General features: G+C 47.7%; 3 protein-coding genes and 1 pseudogene across 4 annotated transcripts in view; all 4 read right to left on the bottom strand.

Moving 5' to 3' along the window:
* grm8b (glutamate receptor, metabotropic 8b) overlaps window positions 1–5,724 on the bottom strand; it is a 51,827-nt gene extending 46,103 nt beyond the window's left edge. The window contains exons 1-2 of the mRNA XM_037450697.2: window positions 5,297–5,724; window positions 3,622–4,475 (exon numbers count right to left, since the gene is read on the bottom strand). Of these exons, the coding sequence (XP_037306594.2) occupies window positions 3,622–4,299 (678 nt within the window). The 5' untranslated portion in view covers window positions 4,300–4,475; window positions 5,297–5,724. The remainder of the gene's footprint in view (window positions 1–3,621; window positions 4,476–5,296) is intronic.
* A 33-nt stretch (window positions 5,725–5,757) lies between these two features.
* Window positions 5,758–20,799, bottom strand: LOC134102923 (E3 ubiquitin-protein ligase TRIM21-like). 2 transcript variants are annotated; one of them, XM_062562783.1, is made up of 2 exons: window positions 20,716–20,799; window positions 5,758–9,298 (listed from the first exon to the last, which is right to left on the bottom strand). In XM_062562783.1, the coding sequence occupies exon 2, from the start codon at window positions 9,287–9,289 to the stop codon at window positions 7,646–7,648; it is 1,644 nt and encodes a 547-aa protein (XP_062418767.1). In that variant the 5' UTR covers window positions 9,290–9,298; window positions 20,716–20,799; the 3' UTR covers window positions 5,758–7,645. The 2 variants fall into 2 exon arrangements, with proteins under 2 accessions (XP_062418767.1, XP_062418766.1); XM_062562782.1 differs by lacking the exon at window positions 20,716–20,799 and adding an exon at window positions 10,324–10,493.
* Window positions 10,898–12,976, bottom strand: LOC134131244 (peroxisomal succinyl-coenzyme A thioesterase-like; annotated as a pseudogene).
* Window positions 17,541–20,817, bottom strand: LOC119195622 (zinc finger protein RFP-like). The gene is made up of 2 exons (XM_062562781.1): window positions 20,716–20,817; window positions 17,541–19,829 (listed from the first exon to the last, which is right to left on the bottom strand). The coding sequence occupies exon 2, from the start codon at window positions 19,818–19,820 to the stop codon at window positions 18,144–18,146; it is 1,677 nt and encodes a 558-aa protein (XP_062418765.1). The 5' UTR covers window positions 19,821–19,829; window positions 20,716–20,817; the 3' UTR covers window positions 17,541–18,143.
* Between the last annotated feature and the right edge of the window lie 6,071 nt (window positions 20,818–26,888).

Below are 26,888 nucleotides of genomic sequence, written 5' to 3'. Positions count from 1 at the left end.
CCAGATGCTAATTTTAGAATTGGAACAGTACTCGGGCTGCGACTGATGACGTTTCACGAGTCCACGAGAACAAAAGTCCACACAAGAACACATATTGAGAAAGGGCCTCCGACTTGCCATCTTGGCTGCTGCATGAATTACCGTAAATATTGTAATGTTCAGTCGTCATGTCTGACATTCAAACTCAATATTTAGACTTAGCATTTATATTTAACATTTACATTCAACATTTTTATTTAACATTTATATATAACATATAACATTTACATTTAGATTAAATCTTTATACTATTTAACACCTTTGTGTTAGTACCAAACATTGTACTTAGAAAAGTTGTTTGTCTCTAAATGTTTGAAAAGTAGAACGTGAAACATTTTACAGACAGCGCCCCATACACAGCTGGGATCAGTGCGCGTCCACGGCTTTTTGTCTATTCGTAGACGTTGAAAACCACATTTGAGCGTCTGCTGACCCAAACAGGATCACTAAGTTGTAGCTTTTCATTGAGTTAATAACATTGATTTGACTCGTACATGAATTGTACGTTAATTAAACAGCATCCCGTCATGAAGTATTCATGGAGCTGCAGCTATTGCATTTATGTTGAGCTCCATTTAACATTTTATTCCTCTGTAATTAGACAACAGAGAAATCCCAGGTAGAAAATGTACACAACCCCAAAGCATCATGGGAGTTGTGGTTTAAAAGGGTAGAACCGGCAGTTTTTAGGAGATGCCGCAGACGGACAGACGACAAACTAAAAACGTACAGAAAAGCGTTTGAAACCCTCCCCTCAAATAAAATAACATGGAATGTGTGTGTGTGTGTGTGTGTGTGTGTGTGTGACAGTGTGACAGTGTGATGACAGGCAGCAGGTTAACAGCTGATCTGCAGTCAGGCTGGAGGATCGCCCCGGGACAGTGGAGGCAAGGGGGGGGGGGGGGTCAGTAGACCAATCAGCAGCAGGGAGCTGTCACCACCGATGAGCCTCAGCGCCGAGGAACGCTGCAAAGGATGATGGGACGGAGAGCAGATCTGACCTGGGATCCTCGTCACCGAGACGCCTCAAAAAGCTCAACCTCAGCTTCCAGTTGAGAGTGGACTCGAGTCTCTAAACGTCAGATCAGGACTAGAAAAGTCCAGAATGATACTTGTATATATGAGGAGCCCCAATAGAAGAACATTCATCGCTCCGCTTTAGTTTGAACATATTTATTTATTTAAAGTCTTCCACTTTGACTGCTCAGATTAAGGGTCAAACATAAAATGTCCAAATCAACAGAAATGTACCAGAAGAACCTCTGCAACATGCAACGTGCTGAAATGACTGCAGGAGACGCAAAGTATCCAAAAGAACTCTGAGAAGATCTTAAAGATCATAAAAATGTGAAATCTCACGAACATCTGTCACAAATAAGTCCTAAAATTACTAAATTAAAATTTAAAAAATGAATGTGATTCGGGGATAAAAAGTCTGGAAAAACTTATTTGAAAAAACGAAATCCAGAAAGAATCAGTCTTTAAGAGACCCCCCCTCATAGAAAAATAAGGCGTGACCTTAACTCTGGAATAATTGACCTTGGAGAACATCTGCATTGGTGACAAAACATTCACGACTCAACGGATCCAGATGTTTAAATCTGCCAAAAAAACGGAGCAAAGTGCTCGCAGACTTGAGACCTTTTTGTATTTTATCTGTTGACGAGGAAGCAGAAAAAATAGACGGATCCCGTCTCAGAAGACAACGGTCCACAGGTTGGCCTCTAAGGTCAGAGAAGCTGCTGGAGACGATAACATCATGAGACTGTGATGAGGAAACACCCAGAATCCTCCCGCCCTGAGAAGTGAGGAACAGCCTGAAAAGTGAGCGATGACCTTGAGAATCTCTCCACATTCATCTAGATGTTGGGGTCACTCTGTCGGCCAACGAGACGCACAGGTTATGACTGGCCGTCCGTGATTGGCTGTGGGACCGTGTCACATCACATGGAGGTGATGTCACTTGATCACCACGGTTGGGAGACATTGAGGACAAGTCAGGCCGGTAGTTGAGTGAAGTCCAGTCGGATTTAACTCAGAATCACTGAGGAGACGTCCGGAGTCACTCCAGACGAGTCTGAAGATCAAGGACTCACCTGAAGTCTCCAGGGGGACGTCTGGAGACCTTTTGGACGAGTCAAAGTCGAGTCTTGGGTCATTGGAGACGCTGCTTGAGTCTGAAGTCTTAAGATCTGTCTTAAAACGTTCCATGTTAATTCATACGCTTCTGTTATCGATTTAAAACCTTCAAAACCTACAGTTTTCTGCCTCATGAAGGATGTTTTTTCAAAACTTAACTTCAAATATTGCAATAAAGCAAAAGACATCCCTTGAAACTCTTGATCTCGCTGACTGCAGGGGTTTTACTGACCCTGTGACATCACTGATGGGCGGGGTTATGGGTGTAATGAAGCCCCACCCCCACACCAACACAAACACACACACATGGATGTAGAGGAAATCCTCCTCCTCCTCCTCCTCCTCCTCCTCCTCCTCAGGCATCTTCCGCTAATCTTAGCTAAGTGATGTTACTGGGCCGTTTCTGTTCTCATCAACACTCACAAACACACAAACAGATGAATAACAGAAGCAAATCACTAATTTAGCGCAGTGAAATTTGTTTTTTGTCTGCGATCTTTCTTGACATTTACGAGGAAAATTCTCTCAGGTCCCAGGACGATGAAAACGTCCACCACGGAGAGACAATCATCAGAGTCTCAGGTCCAACCTCCCAAGGACGCTTCACATAAAAGACTCTTCATTTAAATGACTCTTCACTTAAATGAAGCTTCACTTAAATGACTCTTCACTTAAATGACTCTTCACTTAAATGAAGCTCCACTTAAATGAAGCTTCACTTAAATGAAGCTTCACTTAAATGACTCTTCACTTAAATGAAGCTTCACTTAAATGACGCTTCACTTAAATGAAGCTTCACTTAAATGACTCTTTACTTAAATGACGCTTCACTTAAATGACGCTTCATTTAAATGATGCTTCATTTAAATGACTCTTCACTTAAATGACAGCGTGTTTTTCATCCAGGGGGTGAACACCACCAGCAGCCCTCTCACTGTGATGAATAATAATAATAATAAAACACACCCAGTCTGGGTTGAAAGGCGCTCCTCTCTTCTCCACATGGGCTGCAGGAGAGGTAACACGAGGTCGTCATGACAACGTGGAGACGGTTTAAAAGACACAATCCCAGAGTGAGGATTCCTTAAAGTGGAAGCTCACCCCAAAAAACCCAACACACGTGTGTTGTTCCTCTCCTGCTCTGCTGTTTGTTATCTAGATGGTTTAGTTGCTGATTGTTGGAGACGTCGACAGTAGAGACGTCTTTTCTTCACTGTGATGGAACCGTGTGAAAAACGTCCATTTGGTGACGAACTACAGAAGTGAAGACGCGGCCTCATGTCAGCGCTCACAACGCGCATTGATAGAAAGCTCTTCAGGGAGTGCGTGTATTTTTACGGGTGAACCGTCCCTTTAAAAACCAAACTTGAGAACGAGCCCGTGTGATTGGGCGTCATTAGAAGACGCCCCTCCCCCCCCCCCCCGTGGGCGGCGCTCTCTTACCTTGAACAGCCGCAGGATGTTGGCCACCATGATGGACACGGAGCTGGCCGACGCCCCGATGACGCCCACCACTTTGTCCGGCTTGGCGAAGATCGGCGCCTCTCCGTTGGCGCAGCGCACGTCGGAGCCGTCCCGCTCGATGAGCGCCTGGACGAAGGTGAGCGACTGCTCCAGGGCGTAGGTGTCGCGCGAGCACGTGTCCAGGATGCGGGCGCCCAGCGTCACGTTGGGCAGCAGCTCCGGGTCCTTGTTGATGAGGTCGATGGCGAACAGCATGGCCTCCAGCCGGTGGATGCCCTTCTCTTTCTTCAGCTCGCCGCAGGGGGCGCCCCTCTCGCCGCGAGCGTGCACGGGGAACAGGCCGCCCAGGATGACGTCGCCGTCCAAGCGGATGGAGTGGCCGAACTCCTGCAAGGGCTGCTGGGAGTCCGCCGCAGCCGCCACCGCCGCCGCGCCGGGCCTCGGGGCGCCGTTGGCGGCGGAGCCGAGCAGCCAGCAGCTCTTCAGCATCAGCAGGGAGAGGACGCAGTGGCCCGTGACCCCCGGGAGCTCGGAGCCCCTCGCCATCCTGCGGCGGGTCGAGCGGGCGGGGAAAGGGAGCGGCGGTGTGACGGCACAGTCGGCTGGTAGGTGGCGCCGGTTGCGGGCGGTGCGGAAGAACGGGACGAGCCAGACCATGGGGCGGGGGGGGGTCACCCCGTCACCTGGGGCGGGGTCAACCACGGCGGGAGGCCCCTCCTACCAACTCTGGCCCAGGGGTTCTCCGGCGGTACAGGTTGCCGGGTCGCACATGGCGGTCTGCGGAAGAGGAGGCGGAGCTTGGCGGTGTGAGCGGCTCCGGTTTCACTTTCCCTCTGAAACGTGTTGGGAGGTTCAGACGGAGAACAAACAATCAATAAAAATAATAAGCGATCAATAAACGGGAAAACGTTTTATTTAAGTCACATGTTTTCCAACAAACTCAAACAAAAGATGAATCCATCTGATCTGCACCTTTTTATTGATTAAGGAGACTTTCCACCATGGTCAAAGTTTTCCTTCATCCAGTAAATATCTGAACGTCTTCTTGAGGATCGGCACATGTGCTGCAGACGTTCATGTTCCCCAGAGGATGAACTATGAAAACTCTAATGCTCCTCTTGAGTTTTTGTCCAGAGCAAGTCCAAGTGTAAATATCTGAATGTCTACTTGAAGGATTGGAATAACATTCATGCTCCTCAGAGGATAAACTCGCTGGACTTTCTGACCTCCAGAAGTCAGAGCTTCCTCCTGTGAAATATCTCAACCTTGTTCTTATTATAATTACAACAAGATGACAAGCTGATGCTGATTTATTAATCTTTTCATGTTTCTCACGCAGGTTTTTTTTTAAACGCGCGCACAAACCAATCAGCGCGAGCTCAAGCTGCATTCCATCAGAATCAGATGATGTCGGAAAAAAGGAATCCGATCTGAAACCAGCCTCGTCATTGGTTCACAGGCGACCGACTGATTGTAATTGATTGAATTTGCTGGTGAGATTGACAAGATCCATAATCTGGACTATGCCACTCTCCCAAGTAGTCCCACCCCAATAAACGACGGATGAATAAAGTATTTCAATAATCTGCAGCCTGATCATTGATTGGTTGATTGATCCTGTTAATTGTGCATGCAGCGTGGTGCGTTCAGGTACCTTTTCTTCTGAAGCAGAAGCAGGTGTTTCCTCTCTGGTGTCACAGGTCAGAGGAATGATTTCTGTCTCCAGATGTTGGTCCCGTCACTCAAACATCTTCCCCCTGAATCGATCCGCAGCCATCAACCAACAATATATAAACTTATAAATATCCACAAGAATATATGCAGGTATAAAGATGCGGGTTTAACGTCCCCTTGTTTCCCGGTGCCCGTAGTTGGATCCCGCACCAGGTCCCGGTCCGGAATAAAACGCGTTAAATCCCTCCAAACGGCGGGTGTCGGTTCGACTCCGCCCGCCGCTGCGCTCCGCCGGGGGACGCCGCTCCGGATCCCGGGCTCCTCTGCGCGCGCGGACCGGTGGCTCAGCTCGGTGCGTCAGACCGGTCGCTGCAGCAGGCTCGAGATGCCACAGAGGACCGAAGTCACGGACGCGCTGCCCCCCCCCCGCACCTCCTCCCCCCTTTTCTCTTTTTTTTTCTCTGAGGTGCGCGCGGCGCGTCGGTCCTACGTCACGGGAAACACGGGAGGCTCTCGCGCTCATCACACCATCAGTGGTCCAGGGCTGGTGGGGGGTCTGAGGGTCTCACACCTAGTTCCCCGGTCCCGAGGGTCTCTGCTGGGGTCGGATGATCCAGGTCCCGATGGAGACCAAAGTGCGTCCTAGAGGAGGAGAAAGCTCGGGGGCGTGCGTGTGCGTGCGTGCGTGCGCACAGACAGGTGAAGTTAATGAGCTCCACCCCGCAGTCCGTCGGAGGGAGAAGCTGCACGCTGAGAGGTGATGGAGATGGAGGCAGGTCGCCCCCTGGCGGGCCAACAGCGCAACTACACCCACGTGACCTATTCAGTAAATCATCGATCAATAAGTCCAATAAACTGTTTCACAACAGGACCGAGACCGAATATGATGAAACACCAGGATTGTGACCTCCATGGGAGTGTGGACCTTCGTCTTCCTCCTCCTGAGGGATGAAGAGTTGACTGATACTATTGATTAGTTTAACCTGATCACATCTGTCCTTAGTGGACTACCTGAGTCCAGGTTTAGTTAAGTGATGATTCAGAAACTAAACATCTAAATATATGAGGCCTCCTGGATGAACCTTTGATGAGTTTAAGCCTTTGAGTGTCTGGCGTTGTGCTTCATATCTGTAACAATCTGATCTGTGAGTGGACGTCTCTTCATAACAGTAATACTTGTTCTAGAACCTTTCTTGTTGCAGGTTGTGTTTGGTTTGCACACTGGTCTCTGATCTGTGAAGGTGAGTGAACCCTTGAGAAGGTTTATGATGAAGGTTTATTGACACAAAGATGATAGAAGCACCTCCTGGTGTCTGCAGACTTTAACCCAAAGCTCAGCGTCCACCTGATGTTTCTTCTCACTTCTAAAGCTTTCAGATTATTGATGGTTGAGGAGAGTTTTGTAAATGTCTTCAAACTAATCATCTAAACTTTAATCCTGTTAAGACCTGAGAGTCCGATATGACTCTAAAAAGATATTCATTATCTTATTTTACAGGTCAGACATCATCAGGATCTTTTTCAGAAGGACTAAGGGATTCTGAAGATGTTTCTGTTTTATAAATGAAGTTTTCTGCAGACACATGAGGGACAGACGCACTGTCCTCTCCTCCACATGGAGAGCAGAAGAGGAGATGTGGACGCTGAGACCCCCCCGAGATACGAGGTTCTACCTGAGACAGGAAGAAAAACTCACCTGGAAATGAAATGTAGTAAAAAAGTACAATATGCAAAAAAGTGCCATGAAGAGAAAAGTCACAAATAATCACAGAAATGTACTTTTGTTGGTTAAAAGGCTTCTGCAGAGAGGAAGAGAAATTCAAATAATAAAAGAACAAATGTTTGTTCACTGGTCACAGAACTGATTCTTTTTATTCATTATTTACCAATGAGAGAAAAAATCATTTTTAATTCACCTCAGAAAACGAACCAGACTGAGATCCTCCACCTGAAAATTATTTTTAAACTGAGGAATAAGTTCTACATTCCTTTTTCCAATAATTTGTGCTAATATTCAAAATGTGTTTTATATACAATAATACAAAAATAAAACTATTAATTTGACATCAAGATACAGATTCAAAGAATTCTTCTTATTTGTGAATAAAGTCAGATGATGGAGTTATTATAATAAATCAGAATACATCAGATCATCCATCAGTGGTTTAAAATCTGTGTGTTGGAGTCAAAACGAGACAAATCAAAGTCAAACATTTACAGATAAATAGAAAAAACACAGAGAAAAATCAATCATGTATATATTGAAATGATCAATAATGTAGATTTGTTCAATTATCTATGAAAGAATCTCTTTAAACAAATGTTTGTTCTACTCAGTGTGATTGACAGCAGAGATGATCAGAGGAGCAGAGTTTTTACCCTTATCATTTAGACCTGGACTAAAGTACGGGTAGAGTTTCTCAGTGAAGCAGCAGCCAGTAAAGGAGTAGATCAGAGCTGCAGCATCAACGTCATAAAAGGAGACCAGACCCTCCTCATAATCCACAAACACCCCCACCTTCTCAGGCCGGGACCCCAGAGAGAGACGGACTGATGGGCCATCACAAGCTAAGTACTCATTCTCATTCCTCAAATGTATCGTCCAGTGACCATTCTGAGGAGACGCTGTGATGCTTCCCTTCCTGTTGATGGACCTTCTCACGACTCCTAAATCCCAGTCAGTCTTCTCTTTAACCTGAACCTCGTAGTAAAATCTACCTGAAGAGAAACTCTGCTTTCCTAAGACAACAGCACAAAGATTAAACCTCTCTGGATTGTCTGGGAGATTCTTCCATACATCTCCAAGTTTAACTTGTTTTCCATCACCAGACAGGATGAGCTTAGGATGTGCTGTATCAGGATCGAGTGTCACATCCACTGCAGACTGCTGGACTCTCTTCAGCTTCTTTTCCAGCAGCTTCTTCATCTGGTTACTGAGCTTCATCTCCAGCTGGTTCACTGCTCTCACCACAGTCCCCTCATATGAAGGTGGACTGACTCTGACTCCTGTCCAGTCCTTGGTGGGTGGAGCAGTGTTCAGGGTCCTGAAGCTCTGGAGGAGGTGGAGGTGGTCTTCAGAGCGTGAGAGCTGCTCCACCTCAGTGCTTCTCTTCTTCAGCTCAGAGATCTCCTGTTCCAGCTCTTTGATGAAGCCTTCAGCCTCTTTCTGTGTCTTTCTCTGCTTCTCTTTGATGGTGTCCATGAGCTCCACCTGGCTTCTCTCAACAGACTCCTTCAGAGCGCTGAAGACCAGGACACCTTCTAGTACCTCTCTGTCTGCTTGTTCCTCACTGAGCTTCACTGAGTGTTTGATCTCCTGAATCTTCAGTCGTCTCTTCTGGATCATCTGCTGGACTTCAGCCTCAGTCTTCCCCAGCTCGGCCTTCTTTCCTTCATATTCTTCTCTCAGAGGAACAACATCATGGTTCTTGTGGTCTAAAACAGTGCAGAACATGCAGACACACATCTGGTCGGTCTTACAGAACAGCTCCAGCAGTTTATCGTGCTTCGTACACATTCTGCCTTCAAGGTTCTTCACTGGGTCCATCAGCTGATGTCTCTTCAGACCTGACGTAGTCAGATGAGGCTTCAGGTGAGCCTCACAGTAGGAGACCAGACACACCAGACAGGACTTGAGGGCCTTCACTTTGGTTCCAGTGCAGACGTCACAGGGAACTTCTCCTGGTTGGGCAGCTTGTTGCTCTGAGCTGCTGCTGCTGGCTTTCTGTTGAGCTGACAGTCTGAACTGAGCAGCCATCTCTGAGATGAACGTGTTGACCTGCAGCTCAGGTCTGGTGGAGAAGACCTTTTTACAGTTGGGACAGTTAGGCGGGACATTAACGTCCCAGTGGTCAGTGATGCAGGCTTTACAGAAGTTGTGTCCACATGGTGTGGCGACTGGATGAGTGAAGACATCCAGACAGATGGAGCACAGGAACTGATCTTCAGTCAGAAGACAGCTGGCAGCAGACATATCGATGCTCTGAGGACAAGTGTAGACCAACAAGACTGTTATTACATATCTTTTGTTTTACAAATTTGAACTATGATTAGTAGAACCTCTTTGGTCTACGAGAGTCTGACTCTACGTTCCATAGAAACCACATTACTGCAGATTTTAAACGTCATGGAGACGATCCTCCAGTTTCCATCCAGGAAGTTACAGCCAGATGGTTTTCTTTTCTTTAGATCTAGATGGACATGGAGAGGTCGCACAGCTCGTTCCCCTGGGTCCTAAAGCCCTGCACGTACTGCTTCTTATGGGGCGTTCACACCAAAAGCGAAGCGAATTTTTCACGATTAGATTCCATCCAAAGTCAATGCACAGACGCGTCTGGTCGCGAATGAAGCAAATATTAATATATATATATGCAATTTATTCGCTTTTTGGGATCAAAATTAAATATTTGCTTTAATAAAATCAAATATGAAACCATATATATATATGGTTTCATATTTGATTTTTTGAAGTTGAAATTTACAACTAATAATTTAACAGCTTCCATGTAAATGGGATACTCCTGATAAAATACTATCTTATTTAAAGTGTTTGCATCAATAAAACTGCACAGTAATCTACTTTTGAATTGATGATTGAATTTGCGATTGTTGTCCAGCTCTAGAATTTATATTTAAAATGTACAATGACCAACGATGGTGCTCACCCCAACATTTACCTTGGATGGAACTTTGCTGAGGTTTTGAAAACCAACGTTTCAAGTTCAACCAGTTTTAATGTATTTTGTTTTCTTTCTCCAACCAGGAAACCGGTGTGTGAGTTAGCTTAAGCTAACGCTAGCTGTGACAATGTTCCGTCTCACTTTAACTATCCAGAGTTCAGTCTCTGTGGTTTGGTTTCTCTGATGTTTTATCTAAAGGACACATTTCTACGGCTTAATGTTCTTTATGTGATAAAAGCAGACGTCCAACAGTCAGATTGTGGTGTGAACTAAACGTGGAGCAGATGTTTAGTTCATGTATCTAGTCTTTGTAGAGCAGCGTACTCACCAGAGTTTGTCACAGATCCTGTTGTGTTGTTGATGAGAAGCTGCTGGATTCAGTTGTTTCTTTGGAGAGAAACAGAGAGGCTCGTCTGGACTAAAGCTCTGCGTCACTCACAACTACTTTACTTTCACTTCAGTGTGACCTTTGAGTCCTCCTCCTCTCAGGGAGGGAGGGGGGAGGAAGTATTCAGCTCCTCCTCTGAAGGAGAAGAACGTTTCTGGATTAATATTCCTGCTGCATCAATGTTGCGTTTGACTCATTTTGTGATCTTCTATCAGATCATGTTTTTTGTGTCTGTCCTTTGACCTTTTATCTCTAAAGAGAACAAACAGCTTGGTATTTTCCAGCTGCTCATTAAAAGGTTTGTTTAGCTGAAGGAGGATTTTCTCAACACATGAAGGAACACTTTCTCCTTCAGTTCATCACAAACATCAACACATCTGGAGATACGTGGTTGTACTGAGCGACCATGTGATATTAAACTGTCATCTGAGGAGAAACTGGAGCTGTCTGACAAATAAAGTACAATGTTTACGATGGAGATGTAGGAAGCAGAAGGAAATGCAGATCAGTGCCCCTCGTTTGTATTGAAGTTTATTATTTCATAGATTACAAGCAGTTTGGACAGTAAAATGATGCAGAGGGTTTTGAGGTGTGATGATCAGAAACAGGAACATTATTCAGTATGTTATTAATGTAATGAAGGTACAACATGACACAATAGAGAATAAAATAAATGGTTCCCTGTCTTTTTTGATCATCTCCATCTTCTATCCCAGTAGACAGAATTTCTCTGGATGCTTTGAGTCAAAAGAGCGATTCCAAACCTCTGAACGTATTCTATGAAAGACATCTGAACTTTGTGGTTTAATTCTCCTAAAGCACTTTGTGTTCATGATTGTTCATGAGTGCTATATGCACTGATATATGTATTTATTCATCATTTGGGCTGATTTAACGTTTGGTGTCAATCAAAGCGTGTCCTCTTAACATCATGTCTGAGGAGCGATGAAGTGGGTCAGTGCTTCCGGAGCCACAGGCAGAGGCTCCAGAATCAAAAGGAGCCGACCTGGTCACAGGTGGGAGGAGGAAGTGGCTCCGGGGTTCGTGCCGCCGTACAGATTCTCCCTCAGAAAGACCAGCGTCTTCCTCCAGGCGTCCTCCTGAGCGCGGGAATGTGCCACCGTCTCTCCGCCCCACAGAACCATCACTGGAAGGCGAGAGGCGCATTGGCCCATGAAACACACGGTGCACATTCCAAACATCAAAGACAAGCGAGCACGTTGTGTTCCTCCCTGAAGCCCTCTGGCTAACCGCCTTTAGCTTAGCATCATCGCGCCTCTTTGTGCACTTCTTTAGGGAGAGCCAATCGAAATCCAGGCCTCGCCTGAAGGCCGTGAAGTACCAGAACTACGCATGAACCCCCGAAGGTGCACCTACACGTCTGAGGGGCGGGGCCCAGGATCTTGTAGCTGCTGGCGCGGGCGAACGGCGTGAAGGGAGGTTCGATCAGGTGACCTGCGTCGGGGTACGACAGGACAGTCAGCAGGTGGTCGTTGCCGGCCCGCTGCATCATCTCCTTCACCTGCACAACAGGAAGTTGGTAGATACGGGTAACTGCGTGCAGAGCTCACGCACACCTACAGGAGGACGTCGCCATGGCGATGAACTCACGTCCACAGCGGACTCGTGGGCGGGCCAGTTCTGATCGTCCTCGCCCACGACCAGCAGCAGAGGACACCTCAGACGTCCCACCTGCTCGGAGACACACAGCAGCTCATGTTCACCTGGGGAACCGTTTACCTGTGGATGCTGGAGACGTTCCTCAGGGCTGGAATCCATTCACAAAGAATTCACTCCCTGAGAGGCTCAAGATGGTTTTGAGTTTGGCATCGAGCACAAATCCTCTTTTCAGTATAAAATGTTCATAACTCCTTCTAATCTGGAGCAATAAAACCTCTCTGTCTTTTCTGTCCCTCATGCTAACACATGCGGTGTCCACTAAAAAGTGAGGGTTCTGTCCTGGTTACTCACCTCCACTTTGAGGGAGGGGTCGGTGGGGATGGGCAGCAGCAGATCTCTCCAGATCACCTGATGTTCCTCGTTGAATCGAGTCTTATCAGCGTTCCTGACACAAACAAGTCAGAGGGATCAAAGTTCCTCCAGGAGAGATAACGGCACCATTAGAATCTACGGTTCATCTTCTGGGGAGCAGAATCATCCGCACATCTAACGACAATCTGAACCTGTAGTCAGAGACACTCACTTGTGAAACGAAGTCATTATTTGTTCCTTCGATCGGCTGCACATGACTCCCACTGATACACACTGCACACCTGAGCTGGGGGGGACACACATGGACACAAAAAGATCCAATAAGTCTCAGAGACGTCCACAGGTCTCCTAAAGAGAGTCCGATATGCTGAGACGACACCCACCTGTCACTCAAAGGCTTCTTTGAGTGACAGGTGGGTGTCGTTTCAGCCCCGCTAGCTGTTAGCCGTTAGCTCCATTAATGACCCCCCTCACATTCTAGAATGAATCACTTATGCAGCCTCCACAATGCGTCACATCGGTCCTTCAGGATGTTGCTCCATTTTTTCGCGCAATCAACGTAGTTTGGATCACTTACCTCAAAATAACGGTTATCCACCATCTTGCCCGTTTCCTTGGTGATTTGGGGGGGTCAGGTAGTCGAGGGCCAGGGAGGCGATGCCGTGGGAGGCCAGCAGTGCCGCCCGAGGCCAGCAGTGCCGCCCGATACTTCACCAACTTCCCCCACCCCCCCACAGGTCCAGGAGGCCCGGGAACGGACCCGGTCCTTCAGACGAGACAAAACGGCAACGGGTTAGACATCGTCCCGCCTTCATTACGCCGCTCACCACATCACCCGGACGCAACCGCTCACAACACAGCGCCGTCCAGAGGACATCTCCCCCACTCTGCTCTGGTCCTACCTGCTTCATTCCAGCAGAATCAGCTCATGTCGGAAATAAGGAATCCGATCTGAAACCAGCCTCGTCATTGGTTCACAGGTGACTGACTGATTGTAATTGATTGAATTTACTGGTGAGATTGACAGATCAATAATCTGGACTATGCCACTCTCCCAAGTAGTCCCACCCCAATAAACGATGTATGAATAAAGTATTTCAATAATCTGCAGTCTGATCATTGATTGGTTGATTGATCCTGTTAATTGTGCATGCAGCGTGGTGCGTTCAGGTACCGTTTATTCTGAAGCAGAAGCAGGTGTTTCCTCTCTGGTGTCACAGGTCAGAGGAATGTTTTCTGTCTCCAGATGTTGGTCCCGTCACTCAAACATCTTCCCCCTGAATCGATCCGCACCCATCAACCAACAATAAATATACTGTAGCGATCAGAGCGGCAGATTGAGTTAGGCGCATTGCATGATGGGACAATCTTTAGATTCATTTAAATCTCTAGCTATTATGTTAATGTTCTAGTGTTTAAGTTTATGTGTGTTTTTCTAGGTTCTGTTATGTTGTGCTCAAATGTTACTGTTAGTTTAATGTGTAAGAGTGTGGGCACCATGACCCAACTTAGTATGGCTGTGGGTGAAGTTCTTTGTTCAACGCCTTAATAAAGTGTCTATTTCCTGGGATCTTGCGGTGTAGGAAACACAGGAAGGGCAGTAAAAGTAATACCAGTCTCCTGTCTGATTCATCTGGCCAAGCTTGCCACATTGGTGTCAGAAGTGGGATATAGCTACTAGAATGCAGATGGAGATGGAGATTGAAGAGCTGGAGAGGGCCCTAGAGCAGACCCAGGGCCACTTGAGAAGCCTGATGCGGCAAAAGATGGAGTCTAATGAGGATGGACAGCGCAGCAGTGCTGGCCTGGACCCGGAACAGCAGCACCAGTTGAAGTGCATTCTGGATAATTATATGGACATATTTGCTGCAAAAGACAAAGACTGCACGCAGACAGGGTTGGTCCAGCATTCCATCGATACCGGCTCTGCACAGCCCATCCGTCTGCGGCCCAATCGACTGGCCTTCAGTAAGCAGCAGGCTGCAGAGGAGAAAATTCGCGAGATGGCTGCTGCAGGAGTAATTCAGCCCTCGGACAGTCCATGGGCAGCCCCGGCCGTACTAGTAAGGAAGAAGGACAACAACTGGCGGTTCTGAGTGGACTATCGACGTCTCAACAATGTCACCAAAAAAGACTCGTACCCCCTACCTCGTATTGACGACGCTCTCGATTACATCGCGGGGTCCAGCTGGTTCAGCTCCCTTGACCTGCGCAGCGGTTACTGGCAGGTAGAGCTGGCCCCCGACGCAAGACCTAAGACCGCCTTCACCATCGTGCAAGGGCTGTGGCAATTCCGCGTCATGCCATTCGAACTCTACAATGCGCCGGCTACATTTGAGCGGCTGATGGAAAGGGTGCTGGCGGGCATTCCCCGGAATCACTGCGTTGTGTACCTCGACGACCTGCTGGTACATGCCAATGACTTTGACAGAGCCCTTATCAACCTTCAAGAAGTCTTCACCGCCATCCGCCATGCCCGGTTGCGACTCAACTCTGCGAAGTGCCGACTGCTAACAAGGGAAACAGCTTTCCTGGGACACATTGTCAGTGCTCGTGGTGTAGCTACAGACCCAGCAAAGGTGACTGCAGTAAAGGACTGGCCAACCACAGCTAACGTCAGTGAGTTGAGAAGTTTCCTGGGCCTGGGGTCATACTATCGACGCTTCACCCGAGATTTTGCTTCAATTGCCAGTCCCCTTCATCGTCTGACTAACCTGGGCCAGCCATTCCTCTGGGATGACACCTGCACCGTAGTCTTCAACCAACTCAAGGTATCGCTAACCAAAGCCCTGATCCTTGCCTACCCTGATGCCCACTGGCCCTTTATTGTGGACACTGACGGCAGCAATGTGGGGATCGGGGCTGTCCTTTCCCAAAACGGGGATGGGGGGGAACGTGCAGTGGCTTACTTCAGTCGCTCCTTGAGCCGGGCGGAGAGGAACTGCTGTGTGACACGACGTGAGCTGCTAGCGGTGGTCCGGGCGCTACAGCACTTCCGGCCATACCTGCACGGCAGCCACTTCCTGATCCGCACTGATCATGCGTCGCTTACCTGGCTCCTGAACTTCAAAAATCCGGAAGGGCAGGTGGCCTGATGGCTGGAGGGTGGAGGCCCTACAAGAGCATGATTTTGAAATTCAGCATCGGGCAGGGCGACATCATGGCAATGCCGATGCACTCTCCAGACGCCCCAGCGTGGCTGTTGAGTGCCGTTACTGTCAGCGACAGGAGGAACAGGACCAATCAATGCCAGCAGTGACAATGGTGCAGGCGGTTGACAACGAAGCGGACCTGTTCCCACTGACAAGCCTGCAGTTGGAGCAGCAGCAGAAAGAGGACGGGACTCTGGCGTTAGTTAGAAGTTGGCTGGAAGCAGGGCAGCGCCCATAGTGGGCTGTGGTATCAGCACTGGGGCCCGAGGTAAAGGCCTACCACTCGCAGTGGGGTAACTTTGAGTTCCATGACGGGGTGGTGTACCGGAGGTGGAGGGCTCCCGAAAGAGGACGCAACCTTGTATAATTGCTGGTGCCTCGCACACTCCCCCCAGGTCCCCAAGTCCTGAAGCTTGCCCAGGGCTCGGTGGGGGCGGGGCACTATGGGAATACCAAGAATCTCTACCGCCTCAGAGAACGGTTCTACTGGCCTAGCTGTCGACGGGACGTTGAGCTGTATGTGCAATGCTGCAACCTTTGCACTGCCCAGAAGGGGCCAACCCAGCGCTCTCATGCCCAATTGCAGCAGTACCTGGTGGGGGCTCCGATGGAGCGAGTAGGACTGGACATTCTTGGGCCCTTTCCGGTCACGGATTCTGGCAACCGTTATGTCTTCGTGGCCATGGACTATTTCACTTAGTGGCCCGAGGCTTATGCTGTGCCGGATCAGAGCGCCATCACGACTGCAGAAAGACTGGTGGAGGAGATGTTTGCCCGCTTCGGGGCCCCCGCTGAGCTGCACAGCGACCAAGGGCGAAACTTTGAGTCCCAGGTCTTCAGCGAGGTTTGTCGTCGGCTCGGGGTGAGCAAGACCAGGACAACACCCCTGCACCCCCAGAGTGATGGCTTGGTGGAACGGTTCAACCGCACGCTAGCCACCCAACTTGCTATCCTCACCAGCCAACACCAGCGTGACTGGGACCGCCACCTACCATTCGTCCTGTGGTCGTGCTGGGGTCGGATGATCCAGGTCCCGATGGAGACCAAAGTGCATCCTACAGGAGGAGAAAGCTCGGGGGCGTGCGTGTGCGTGCGTGCGCACAGACAGGTGAAGTTAATGAGCTCCACCCCGCAGTCCGTCAGAGGGAGAAGCTGCACGCTGAGAGGTGATGGAGATGGAGGCAGGTCGCCCCCTGGCGGGCCAACAGCGCCACTAAACCCACGTGACCCATTCAGTAAATCATCGATCGATAAGTCCAATAAACTGTTTCACAACAGGACCGAGACCAAATATGATGAAACAATCAAGATTGTGACCTCCATGGGAGTGTGGACCTTCGTCTTCCTCCTCCTGAGGGATGAAGAGTTGACTGATACTATTGATTAGTTTAACCTGATCACATCTGTCCTTAGTGGACTACCTGAGTCCAGGTTTAGTTAAGTGATGATTCAGAAACTAAATATCTAAATATATGAGGCCTCCTGGATGAACCTTTGATGAGTTTATTGATTCAAATCAAAGCCCTTGAGTGTCTGGCGTTGTGCTTCACATCTGTAACAATCTGATCTGTGAGTGGACGTCTCTTCATAACAGTAATACTTGTTCTACAACTTTTCTTGTTGCAGGTTGTGTTTGGTTTGCACACTGGTCTCTGATCTTTGCTACTTGCAATTACTTGTATCATTTCTGTTAGAGAAAATGAATGTATTGTACATCTTTAACCTTGTTGATTCTGTACACATGACATCCATTGCAGTCTGTCCATCCCGGGAGAGGGATCCCTCCTCTGACGTTCTCCCTAAGGTTTCTTCCCTTTTTTCCCCATTGAAGGGTTTTTTCATATTTTGGGGAGTTTTTCCTGTGCCGATGTGAGGGTTTCGGGACAGAGGATGTTGCATGTGTACAGACTGTAAAGCCCTCTTGAGGTTCTACCTGAGACAGGAAGGAAAACTCACCTGGAAAGGAAATGTAGTAAAAAAGTACAATATGCAAAAAAGTGCCATGAAGAGAAAAGTCCCAAATAATCACAGAAATGAACTTTTGTTGGTTAAAAGGCGTCTGCAGAGAGGAAGAGAAATTCAAATAATAAAAGAACATTTGTTTGTTCTCTGGTCACAGAAGCTGATTCTTTTTATTCATTATTTACCAATAAGAAAAAAGTTTTTTAATTCACCTCAGAAAACGAACCAGACTGAGATCCTCCACCTGAAAATGATGAAAAACAAAATCCCTGAAACTTTTTTTAAACCGAGGAATAAGTTCTACATTCCTTTTTCCAGTAATTTGTGTTAATATTCATAATGTGTTTTATATACAATAATAAGAAAATAAAACATTATTTGAGACCAAGATAAGGATTTAAAGAATTCTTCTTATTTGTGACTAAAGTCAGATGATGCAGTTATTATAATAAATCAGAAAACATCAGATCATCCATCAGTGGTTTAAAATCTGTGTTGGAGTCAAAACGAGACAAATCAAAGTCAAACATTTACAAAAAATAATTAAGAGGAATAAAAACCCAAAGGTGAAAAACAAACACATACATACTGAAAAGATAAAAAATATAGATGTTCAATTTTCTATGAAAGAATCTCTTTAAACAAATGTTTGTTCTACTCGGTGTGATTGACAGCAGAGATGATCAGAGGAGCTGAGTTTTTACCCTTATAATTTAGACTTGGACTAAAGAACGGGTAGAGTTTCTCAGTGAAGCAGCAGCCAGTAAAGGAGCAGATCAGAGCTACAGCACCAACGTCATAAAAGGAGACCAGACCCTCCTCATAATCTACAAACACCCCCACCTTCTCAGGCCGGGACTTCAGAGAGAGACGGACTGGAGGGCGAGCCCAAGCTGAGTACTCATTCTCATTCCTCAAACATATCGTCCAGTAACCATTCTGAGGAGACGCTGAGATGATTCCCTTCCTGTTGATGGACTTTCTCACGACTCCTAACCACCAGCCAGTCTTCTCTTTAACCTGAACCTCATAGTAAATTCTACCTGAAGATAAACTCTGCTTTCCTAAGACAACAACATGAAAATTAAACCTCTCTGGATTGTCTGGTAGATTCTTCTTTACATCTCCATGTTTAACTTGTTTTCCATCATCAGACAGGATGAGGTAAGGATTTGCTGTATCAGGATCGAGTGTCACATCCACTGCAGACTGCAGGACTCTCTTCAGCTTCTCCTCCAGCAGCTTCTTCATCTGTTTACTGAGCTTCTTCTCCAGCAGCTTCTTCTGTTTACGGAGCTTCTTCTCCAGCTGGTTCACAGCTCTCACCACAGTCCCCTCATATGAAGGTGGACTGACTCTGACTCCTGTCCAGTCCTTGGTGCGTGGAGCAGTGTTCAGGGTCCTGAAGCTCTGGAGGAGGTGGAGGTGGTCTTCAGAGCGTGAGAGCTGCTCCACCTCAGTGCTTCTCTTCTTCAGCTCAGAGATCTCCTGTTTCAGCTCTTTGATGAAGCCTTCAGCCTCTTTCTGTGTCTTTCTCTGCTTCTCTTTGATGGTGTCCATGAGCTCCACCTGGCTTCTCTCAACAGACTCCTTCAGAGCGCTGAAGACCAGGACACCTTCTGCTACCTCTCTCTCTGCTTGTTCCTCACTGAGCTTCACTGAGTGTTTGATCTCCTGAATCTTCAGTCGTCTCTTCTGGATCATCTGCTGGACTTCAGCCTCAGTCTTCCCCAGCTCGGCCTTCTTTCCTTCATATTCTTCTCTCAGAGGAACAACATCATGGTTCTTGTGGTCTAAAACAGTGCAGAACATGCAGACACACATCTGGTCGGTCTTACAGAACAGCTCCAGCAGTTTATCATGCTTCGTACACATCCTGGCTGCCAGGTTCTTCACTGGGTCCATGAGCTGATGTCTCTTCAGACCTGACGTAGTCAGATGAGGCTCCAGGTGAGCCTCACAGTAGGAGACCAGACACACCAGGCAGGACTTGAGGGCCTTCACTTTGGTTCCAGTGCAGACGTCACAGGGAACTTCTCCTGGTTGGGCAGCTTGTTGCTCTGAGCTGCTGCTGCTGGCTTTCTGTTGAGCTGACAGTCTGAACTGAGCAGCCATCTCAGAGATGAACGTGTTGACCTGCAGCTCAGGTCTGGTGGAGAAGAGCTTTTTACAGTTGGGACAGTTAGGCAGGACATTAACGTCCCAGTGGTCAGTGATGCAGGCTTTACAGAAGTTGTGTCCACATGGTGTGGTGACTGGATGAGTGAACACATCCAGACAGATGGAGCACAGGAACCGATCTTCAGTCAGCAGACAGCTGGCAGTAGACATATCGATGCTCTGAGGACAAGTTTGGAGAAACAAGACTCTTATTACATCTTTTCTTTACAAATTTAAACTATGATTAGTAGAACCTCTTTGGTCTACGAGAGTCCGATTCTAAGTTCCGTAGAAACCACATTACTTCAGTTTTTAAACGTCATGGAGACAATACTCCAGTTTCCATCCAGGAAGTTACAGCCAGATGGTTTTCTTTTCTTTAGATCTAGATGGACATGGAGATGTCGCACAGCTCGTTCTCCTGGGTCCCAAGGCCCTGCATGTACTGCTTCTTATGGGGCGTTCACACCAAAAGCGAAGTGAATTTTTTACGAGTAGATTCCATCCAAAGTCAATGCACAAACGCATCTGGTCGCGAATGAAGCAAATATTTTACGGGCGGCGTGAATGGAGTCAATGACTTGAAAAGACGCGGCCCGTTTGACCCCAAAAAGTTAAAGGAGCGAAGCGAATAAATTGCTTTTTCGCCTCTAGGAAAATTTGCCAGAGATGAGTCACGCCCCCTTTTCAGGCGCGAATGAAGCGAAAAAATGAGACGCGAATAAAGCGAAATACCTTGGATGGAACTTTCCTGCGGTTTTGAAAACCAAGGTTTCAAGTTCAACCAGTTTTGAGGTATTTTGTTTTCTTTCTCCAACCAGGAAACCGGTGTGTGAGTTAGCTTAAGCTAACGCTAGCTGTGACTGTGTTCCGTCTCACTTTAACTATCCAGAGTTCAGTCTCTGTGGTTTGGTTTCTCTGATGTTTTATCTAAAGGACACACTTCTACGGCTTAATGTTCTTTATGTGATAAAAGCAGATGTCCAACAGTCAGATTGTGGTCTGAACTAAACGTGGAGCAGATGTTTAGTTCATGTATCTAGTCTTTGTAGAGCAGCGTACTCACCAGAGTTTGTCACAGATCCTGTTGTGTTGTTGATGAGAAGCTGCTGGATTCAGTTGTTTCTTTAGAGAGAAACAGAGAGGCTCGTCTGGACTAAAGCTCTGCGTCACTCACAACTACTTTACTTTACCTTCAGTGTGACCTTTGAGTCCTCCTCCTCTCAGGGAGGGAGGGGGGAAGGAAGTACTCACATCCTCCTCTGAAGGAGAAGAACTTGTATCACAGGGTTGAACTATTGCAACATTTTTTTTACCTTATGTTTCTGAATTAATATTCCTGCTGCATCAATGTTGCGTTTAACTCATTTTGTGATCTTCTATCAGATCATCATGTTTTTTGTCTCTGTCCTTTGACCTTTTATCTCTAAAGAGAACAAACAGCTTGGTATTTTCCAGCTGCTTAAAGGTTTGTTTAGCTGAAGGAGGATTTTCTCAACACATGAAGGAACACTTTCTCCTTCAGTTCATCACAAACATGAACACATCTGGAGATACATGGTTGTACTGATCGACCATGTGATATTAAACTGTCATCTGAGGATAAACTGAAGCTGTCTGACAAATAAAGTACAATGTTTACGATGGAGATGTAGGTGTCACAAGGGTGGGTGCTGGTGCAGGCAGAAGGAGGCAGGCAGGACTCAAACGCAGGATTTCCAACGAAGTGCCTTTTATTAAAAAACAAAACCGAGACGTGCTCCAACGACGAGTGACGTTAGACAATGACGCGACAAAGGACAACAGGCACACAGGGCTTAAATACACAAGGGAGGTGCAAGTGATTGGACACAGGTGGAGACAATCACGCAATCACAAGACAAGGCAGGAAGTGAAGTTAACCCAGGACCACAAGGAACATGAAACTTCAAACTAAAACAGGAAGAGGGACCAAACCGTGACAGAACCCCCCCTTAAGGACCGAATTCCAGACGGTCCTAAAGGAGGGTGGAACCTAGAAAAACAGACAAGGGAGGGAGGGCGGGGACCCGACAGCTATGGTCCGGCGGCCTGCCTGGGCGGCGGCCGGGCCTCAGGGTCTCGGGGGGTCTGCCGGGTCGGAGGCCGGGCCTCAGGGTCTCGGGGGGCGGCGGGCGTTGCGGCTCCGGCGTCGTCGTGGCGGGGGGCGCCGAGCTGTGCGGCTCCGGCGTTGTCGTGGCTCCGGCCCAACCCCTGACCCCACCCCCCCTTCAAGGACCGACTTCCAGGCGGTCCCAAGAGGGTGGGAGGGAGGGGTCATGGTCGAGTGCCGCGGGGCCGGAACGGGCGCTGACGGGCGTCTCGGGGCCGGAACGGGCGGAGACTGGATTCTGGGGGGCGGAACGGGCGGAGACTGGAGTCTGGGGGCCGGAACGGGCGCAGACTGGAGTCTGGGGGCCGGAACGGGCGGAGACTGGAGTCTGGGGGCCGGAACGGGCGGAGACTGGAGTCTGGGGGCCGGAACGGGCGGAGACTGGAGTTTGGGGGCCGGAACGGGCGGAGACTGGAGTCTGGGGGCCGGAACGGGCGGAGACTGGAGTCTGGGGGCTGGGGCCTGGGGCGTGGGTCTTGGAGCTGGGGCCTGGGGCGTGGGTCTTGGAGCTGGGGCCTGGGGCGTGGAGCTGGGGCCTGGGGCGTGGGTCTTGGAGCTGGGGCCTGGGGCGTGGGTCTTGGAGCTGGGGCCTGGAGCGTGGGTCTTGGAGCTGGGGCCTGGGGCGTGGGTCTTTGAGCTGGGGGCGTGGGTCTGGGTGATCCTGTTGCCTTGCTGTAGGCAGCCTGCAGCCTGGCAGCCAAGGTCAGCACCCGGTCGACATGAGGGTCGACCCCAGGGAAGGGCCGCCAGACTAAGGGGGGTCCTGGTGCCGGAAAATGGCCGCTGGTGACCTCCCCCGAGGTCAGCGTAGGGCGGCGGGAGCGGCGAGGGCGGTGACCGGAACACTGCCCGGGCGCCTGCTGCCGAGCCGGGGTTGGCGTTGCGCCGGGCAGCCTGCTGCACGCTGCGGGGCCCACCAAAGGCCAGACGGGTTCCCAAAAACGGGTTTTTCAGGTCAAACCCTGCTGAGTAGTGTTGTTACCTCCGACTCTCCTGCTTCGAAGCTTGTGTCGAAATATGAACCAGTGCAAGGTGAAGCAAATGTATCGGTGCTTGGTTCGTTCGCAGCTGATCACGTGATCAGTGACGTCCGAAGCTTCGTTCCGGCGCACAGTCACGTGACCGCTTCGATTTGATTCAAATGGGTGCGAAACTATGGGGCGCCGTTTGTAAAATGCTTTACATATTTTATGTATTTACATGATTTTGACTCCAAATGTTTGAAAAAGCGACATGTGAATATTGTCCTGCTTTTTTTATACATATGATGATGCTAAATGTATGAAAATGGTGCAGGATTTTAGAACGTGCAACATTTTACAAACGGCGCCCCATACGAAACAGGGATCGGGCTCGTCTGTCTGATAGTCAAAGTCAGTGTTGTTGTGAGCAGCAAAGAGAGGTCGCTCCGAGATGTGGGAGCACTTTGATTTCCTCTAACAAGGTTAGCAATAAGAAGGCCAAGTCTGTCCTTTGTATTGTGTGATTATTAATCAGTTATGGATGTTTATTATATCTCAATAAAAGTCAATAATTTCATGCCCCATCCCATGTGTCCACAAGCATCTCAATGTCCAGTCATAACAAACCTGTACAATCACTGCCCCACTGACCTTTCCTCTGTAAATCACTTCCCACATTCCAGATAAGTCCCTATGACTGCCATGAAGTGCACATGCAGTAGGAAGCACTTGCTGGTATTTTAAATTATATTGCTTACATATAACTATACTATATATATATATATATCTTCTATTAATTCTACTGCTAGTATGATCACAAACATACATGCACAAAGGTGCAGAAAGACACAAATAAGTGTTTGTTCCACTTCTTCCCAATGTACAAAGAACTGAAAAACACAAACATGGACACAATTCAAACCTGAATAACAATAGTTGTATTCATATAGGAATTCATGTATTTATTAATGATTTATTGGTTCAACCTTTCATAATCAGGTTCAACCCACAGAGACTGGGCCAAAATACTATACTGGTAGTGTATTTGAAACGTGCACTACACGTATCCAACAGCAGAGGTCATCATAGAGTTTGCGATGCATTGAATGAATGAACCTTTTTCCGATACAATTGGCTGGAAAGCTTCACTGGTTCAGAAAGCTTCACTTTGCCATCACTACTGCTGAGTCCTTAGGTGGTCGCGTCATTCTGTCACAAGGGTAGGTGCTGGTGCAGGCAGAAGGAGGCAGGCAGGACTCAAACGCAGGATTTCTCGCTCGGGCGAACGGCGTGAAGGGAGGTTCGATCAGGTGACCTGCGTCGGGGTACGACAGGACAGTAAGCAGGTGGTCGTTGCCGGCCCGCTGCATCATCTCCTTCACCTGCACAACAGGAAGTTGGTAGATACGGGTAACTGCGTGCAGAGCTCACGCACACCTACAGACAGGTGGAGGACGTCGCCATGGCGACGAACTCACGTCCACAGCGGACTCGTGGGCGGGCCAGTTCTAATCGTCCTCGCACGTGCATTGTCAAGTCAACAGCTTTCAAAATAAAAAGTCGCGTGGGGACACAGAAAGGTTCAAAATAACTTTGACGAAGTTAAAACTATGGAAGCCCATTTCCGCCACAAAAAAAATAATGACTCAATTACTGCTTAAGATATGCGCAGGCTCCTTCGTAGCTTGGTAGTAGTTACCAAACCCTCTTGGCGACTTTTTGTCAAAAGCGACCAGCGACGAATCCAGTGATCTTATTATGGAGCCAAATCCAGGTCAAAAGTACGAATGAACAAAACTTTTGACCTGGATTTGGCTCCAGACTTTATCTGGTTTTATTGGAGACTTTTGTGGCGTCTGACGTGAAAGCACGTGTTGTTTTACAGGTACTGTCCTCAGTGTCTCACAGGAACCTGGAGGCTTGCAGCAGTCCAGCTGCAGTCAGAGCGCAGAGAGACACACGTCACGTCCAGACTGACAGTCAGGACGCATGCGCAAAGCCGCCGCTGATTCTTCAGCGTCTTTCCTCGTTGAGGAAATGGTTCCTTGAAGGGAGAACGCTCTTCAGAGTTCATCAATCACGAGAAATACGGAATAAATACAAGCCGGAACGTATTTTATCTCCCAATAAGTTGGATTTATATTATATATATATAATAATTTAGACTCCGCTGTACGTCAGACGTCCCTGTTGGTTATGAGGGGGGGGGGCTGAGTGGGTGCAAGTGTCCTTAGAACGTTTACAGTTCGGTAAAGTCGGCGAGATATTCAGATTCAGACTCCCCGGTTCAGTCGCTCATCAGCGAGACGTTAGAACACGTCACCTCTTTGTGACCGTAGTGACGTCACCAACCAGCTGCAAGGAGCCTGCGCATCTTAAGTCATAATTCGACATTAAGAAGTCATAATTTCGACTTTCTTTGCTTCATTTGACCTGTTGGGTGTTATGTGTAATTCAGATATGTTGTGCAGACTGGCGAATGCATATTTCTTGGGTAAGGGACATTTTAAATGTATTACAGTATGTATTTAAACCAACATATTAATAGAGATGAATGTCCTGTAAAGCACACGAGGGCAAAGATTAAGCGGAGTTCTCAGGACTTTTCAGAGGACTTTTTACGACATTAAAAAAAGAACAATAGCTGTAATATTGATAACACATGCAGGACACAAGATGGCGCCTTCGAGCATCAAAGGCCCTGTTGACGGCAAGGCTTCAAATCAATTGCAGAGTTCAGATTCTTTATGTAAATGACCACTAGCTGTGTTTTTATTTTGACGATCCCGCTTCTATGTTTTATGTGACTTTTATTTTGACCGCAAACTATCCGCACACGTGACTAATCGCTAGCACTCATGTTGTAAAAAGTCACGAGAAGCCACGTTATAAGGCAATGCAGACTCTAGAACCAGAGATTTAAAATATCACTAAACGAAGGTGTTCTTTGAAGAGTACATTCAGTGTTTGTTGATGATTAATGATTTGTTAAGTTGCTAGCTAGCTCTATAACGTCCAAAGTTGGGCTAATGACGGCAGCCTTCCCGGGATAACCACGGTATAGCACCCCTTTGATATGCGGAGCGAGGTATGTGGTTAATTGTAATTGTATTCCATGTTCATGTAAATGATAATTAGATCAATTCATATCACTGTTTCCTGCTATGCAGTTATACATGTATGCTAAAGTGCATTTGTCAAAAGATTATTTTGTATCTGGCTAAATTGCCTTTGTTGTTCCCCTCTTTAGTTTTCACGGTGTTGGTGCTATGCACACTCTTTTGAAATAAAGTACACCCGTCAGGAAACACTCCCAAGTCTGTTTATTCAACGTTGAAGGGATGCTACACTTTACATTCGCTCTTACAGCCCAAACTACAAACTGCACACAGGAAATGACTAAATCATCTCCAGCAGAGTTCTCCCTCTGGTTTTAAATCTTTAAAAAAAACTTCAAGTCCTTTTTGCCATCATACTGATCTCTGGTGTCATGGATCAGGGAGGCGGATCAGGTCTTGGATCCCACAGCGGGTAACGCTGCTTTAGAGAGATTGAAGGGCCGATCGATTTCCCGCCAGGCCGCCTCATCACGAGGAAGACGGACGGCAACGCGGATGTCAGCCGGAAGCGTTCAGAGGAAGTTCATTCATCGACAGAGAGACCTGACATGTGTCCGCCTACAGATCGCTTCTGACTGAGCAACACCAGCTGAAGAGATAGATATACATTTATAGATATATTATATATATTACACATATATACATATATTTATATATTTAATTCATCTTTCTCTCTCTCTCTATATACACTCACCGGCCACTTTATTAGGTACCCCATGCTAGTAACGGGTTGGACCCCCTTTTGCCTTCAGAACTGCCTCAATTCTTCGTGGCATAGATTCAACAAGGTGCTGGAAGCATTCCTCAGGGAGTTTGGTCCATATTGACATGATGGCATCACACAGTTGCCGCAGATTTGTCGGCTGCACATCCATGATGCGAATCTCCCGTTCCACCACATCCCAAAGATGCTCTATTGGATTGAGATCTGGTGATTGTGGAGGCCATTTGAGTACAGCGAACTCATTGTCATGTTCAAGAAACCAGTCTGAGATGATTCCAGCTTTATGACATGGCGCATTATCCT

This window comes from Pungitius pungitius, chromosome 6 (assembly GCF_949316345.1).
Source record: "Pungitius pungitius chromosome 6, fPunPun2.1, whole genome shotgun sequence".
NCBI lineage: Eukaryota > Metazoa > Chordata > Actinopteri > Perciformes > Gasterosteidae > Pungitius > Pungitius pungitius.
The sequence above is the reverse complement of the archived record's forward strand: the minus strand, read 5'-3'. Positions and strand labels throughout refer to the sequence as shown.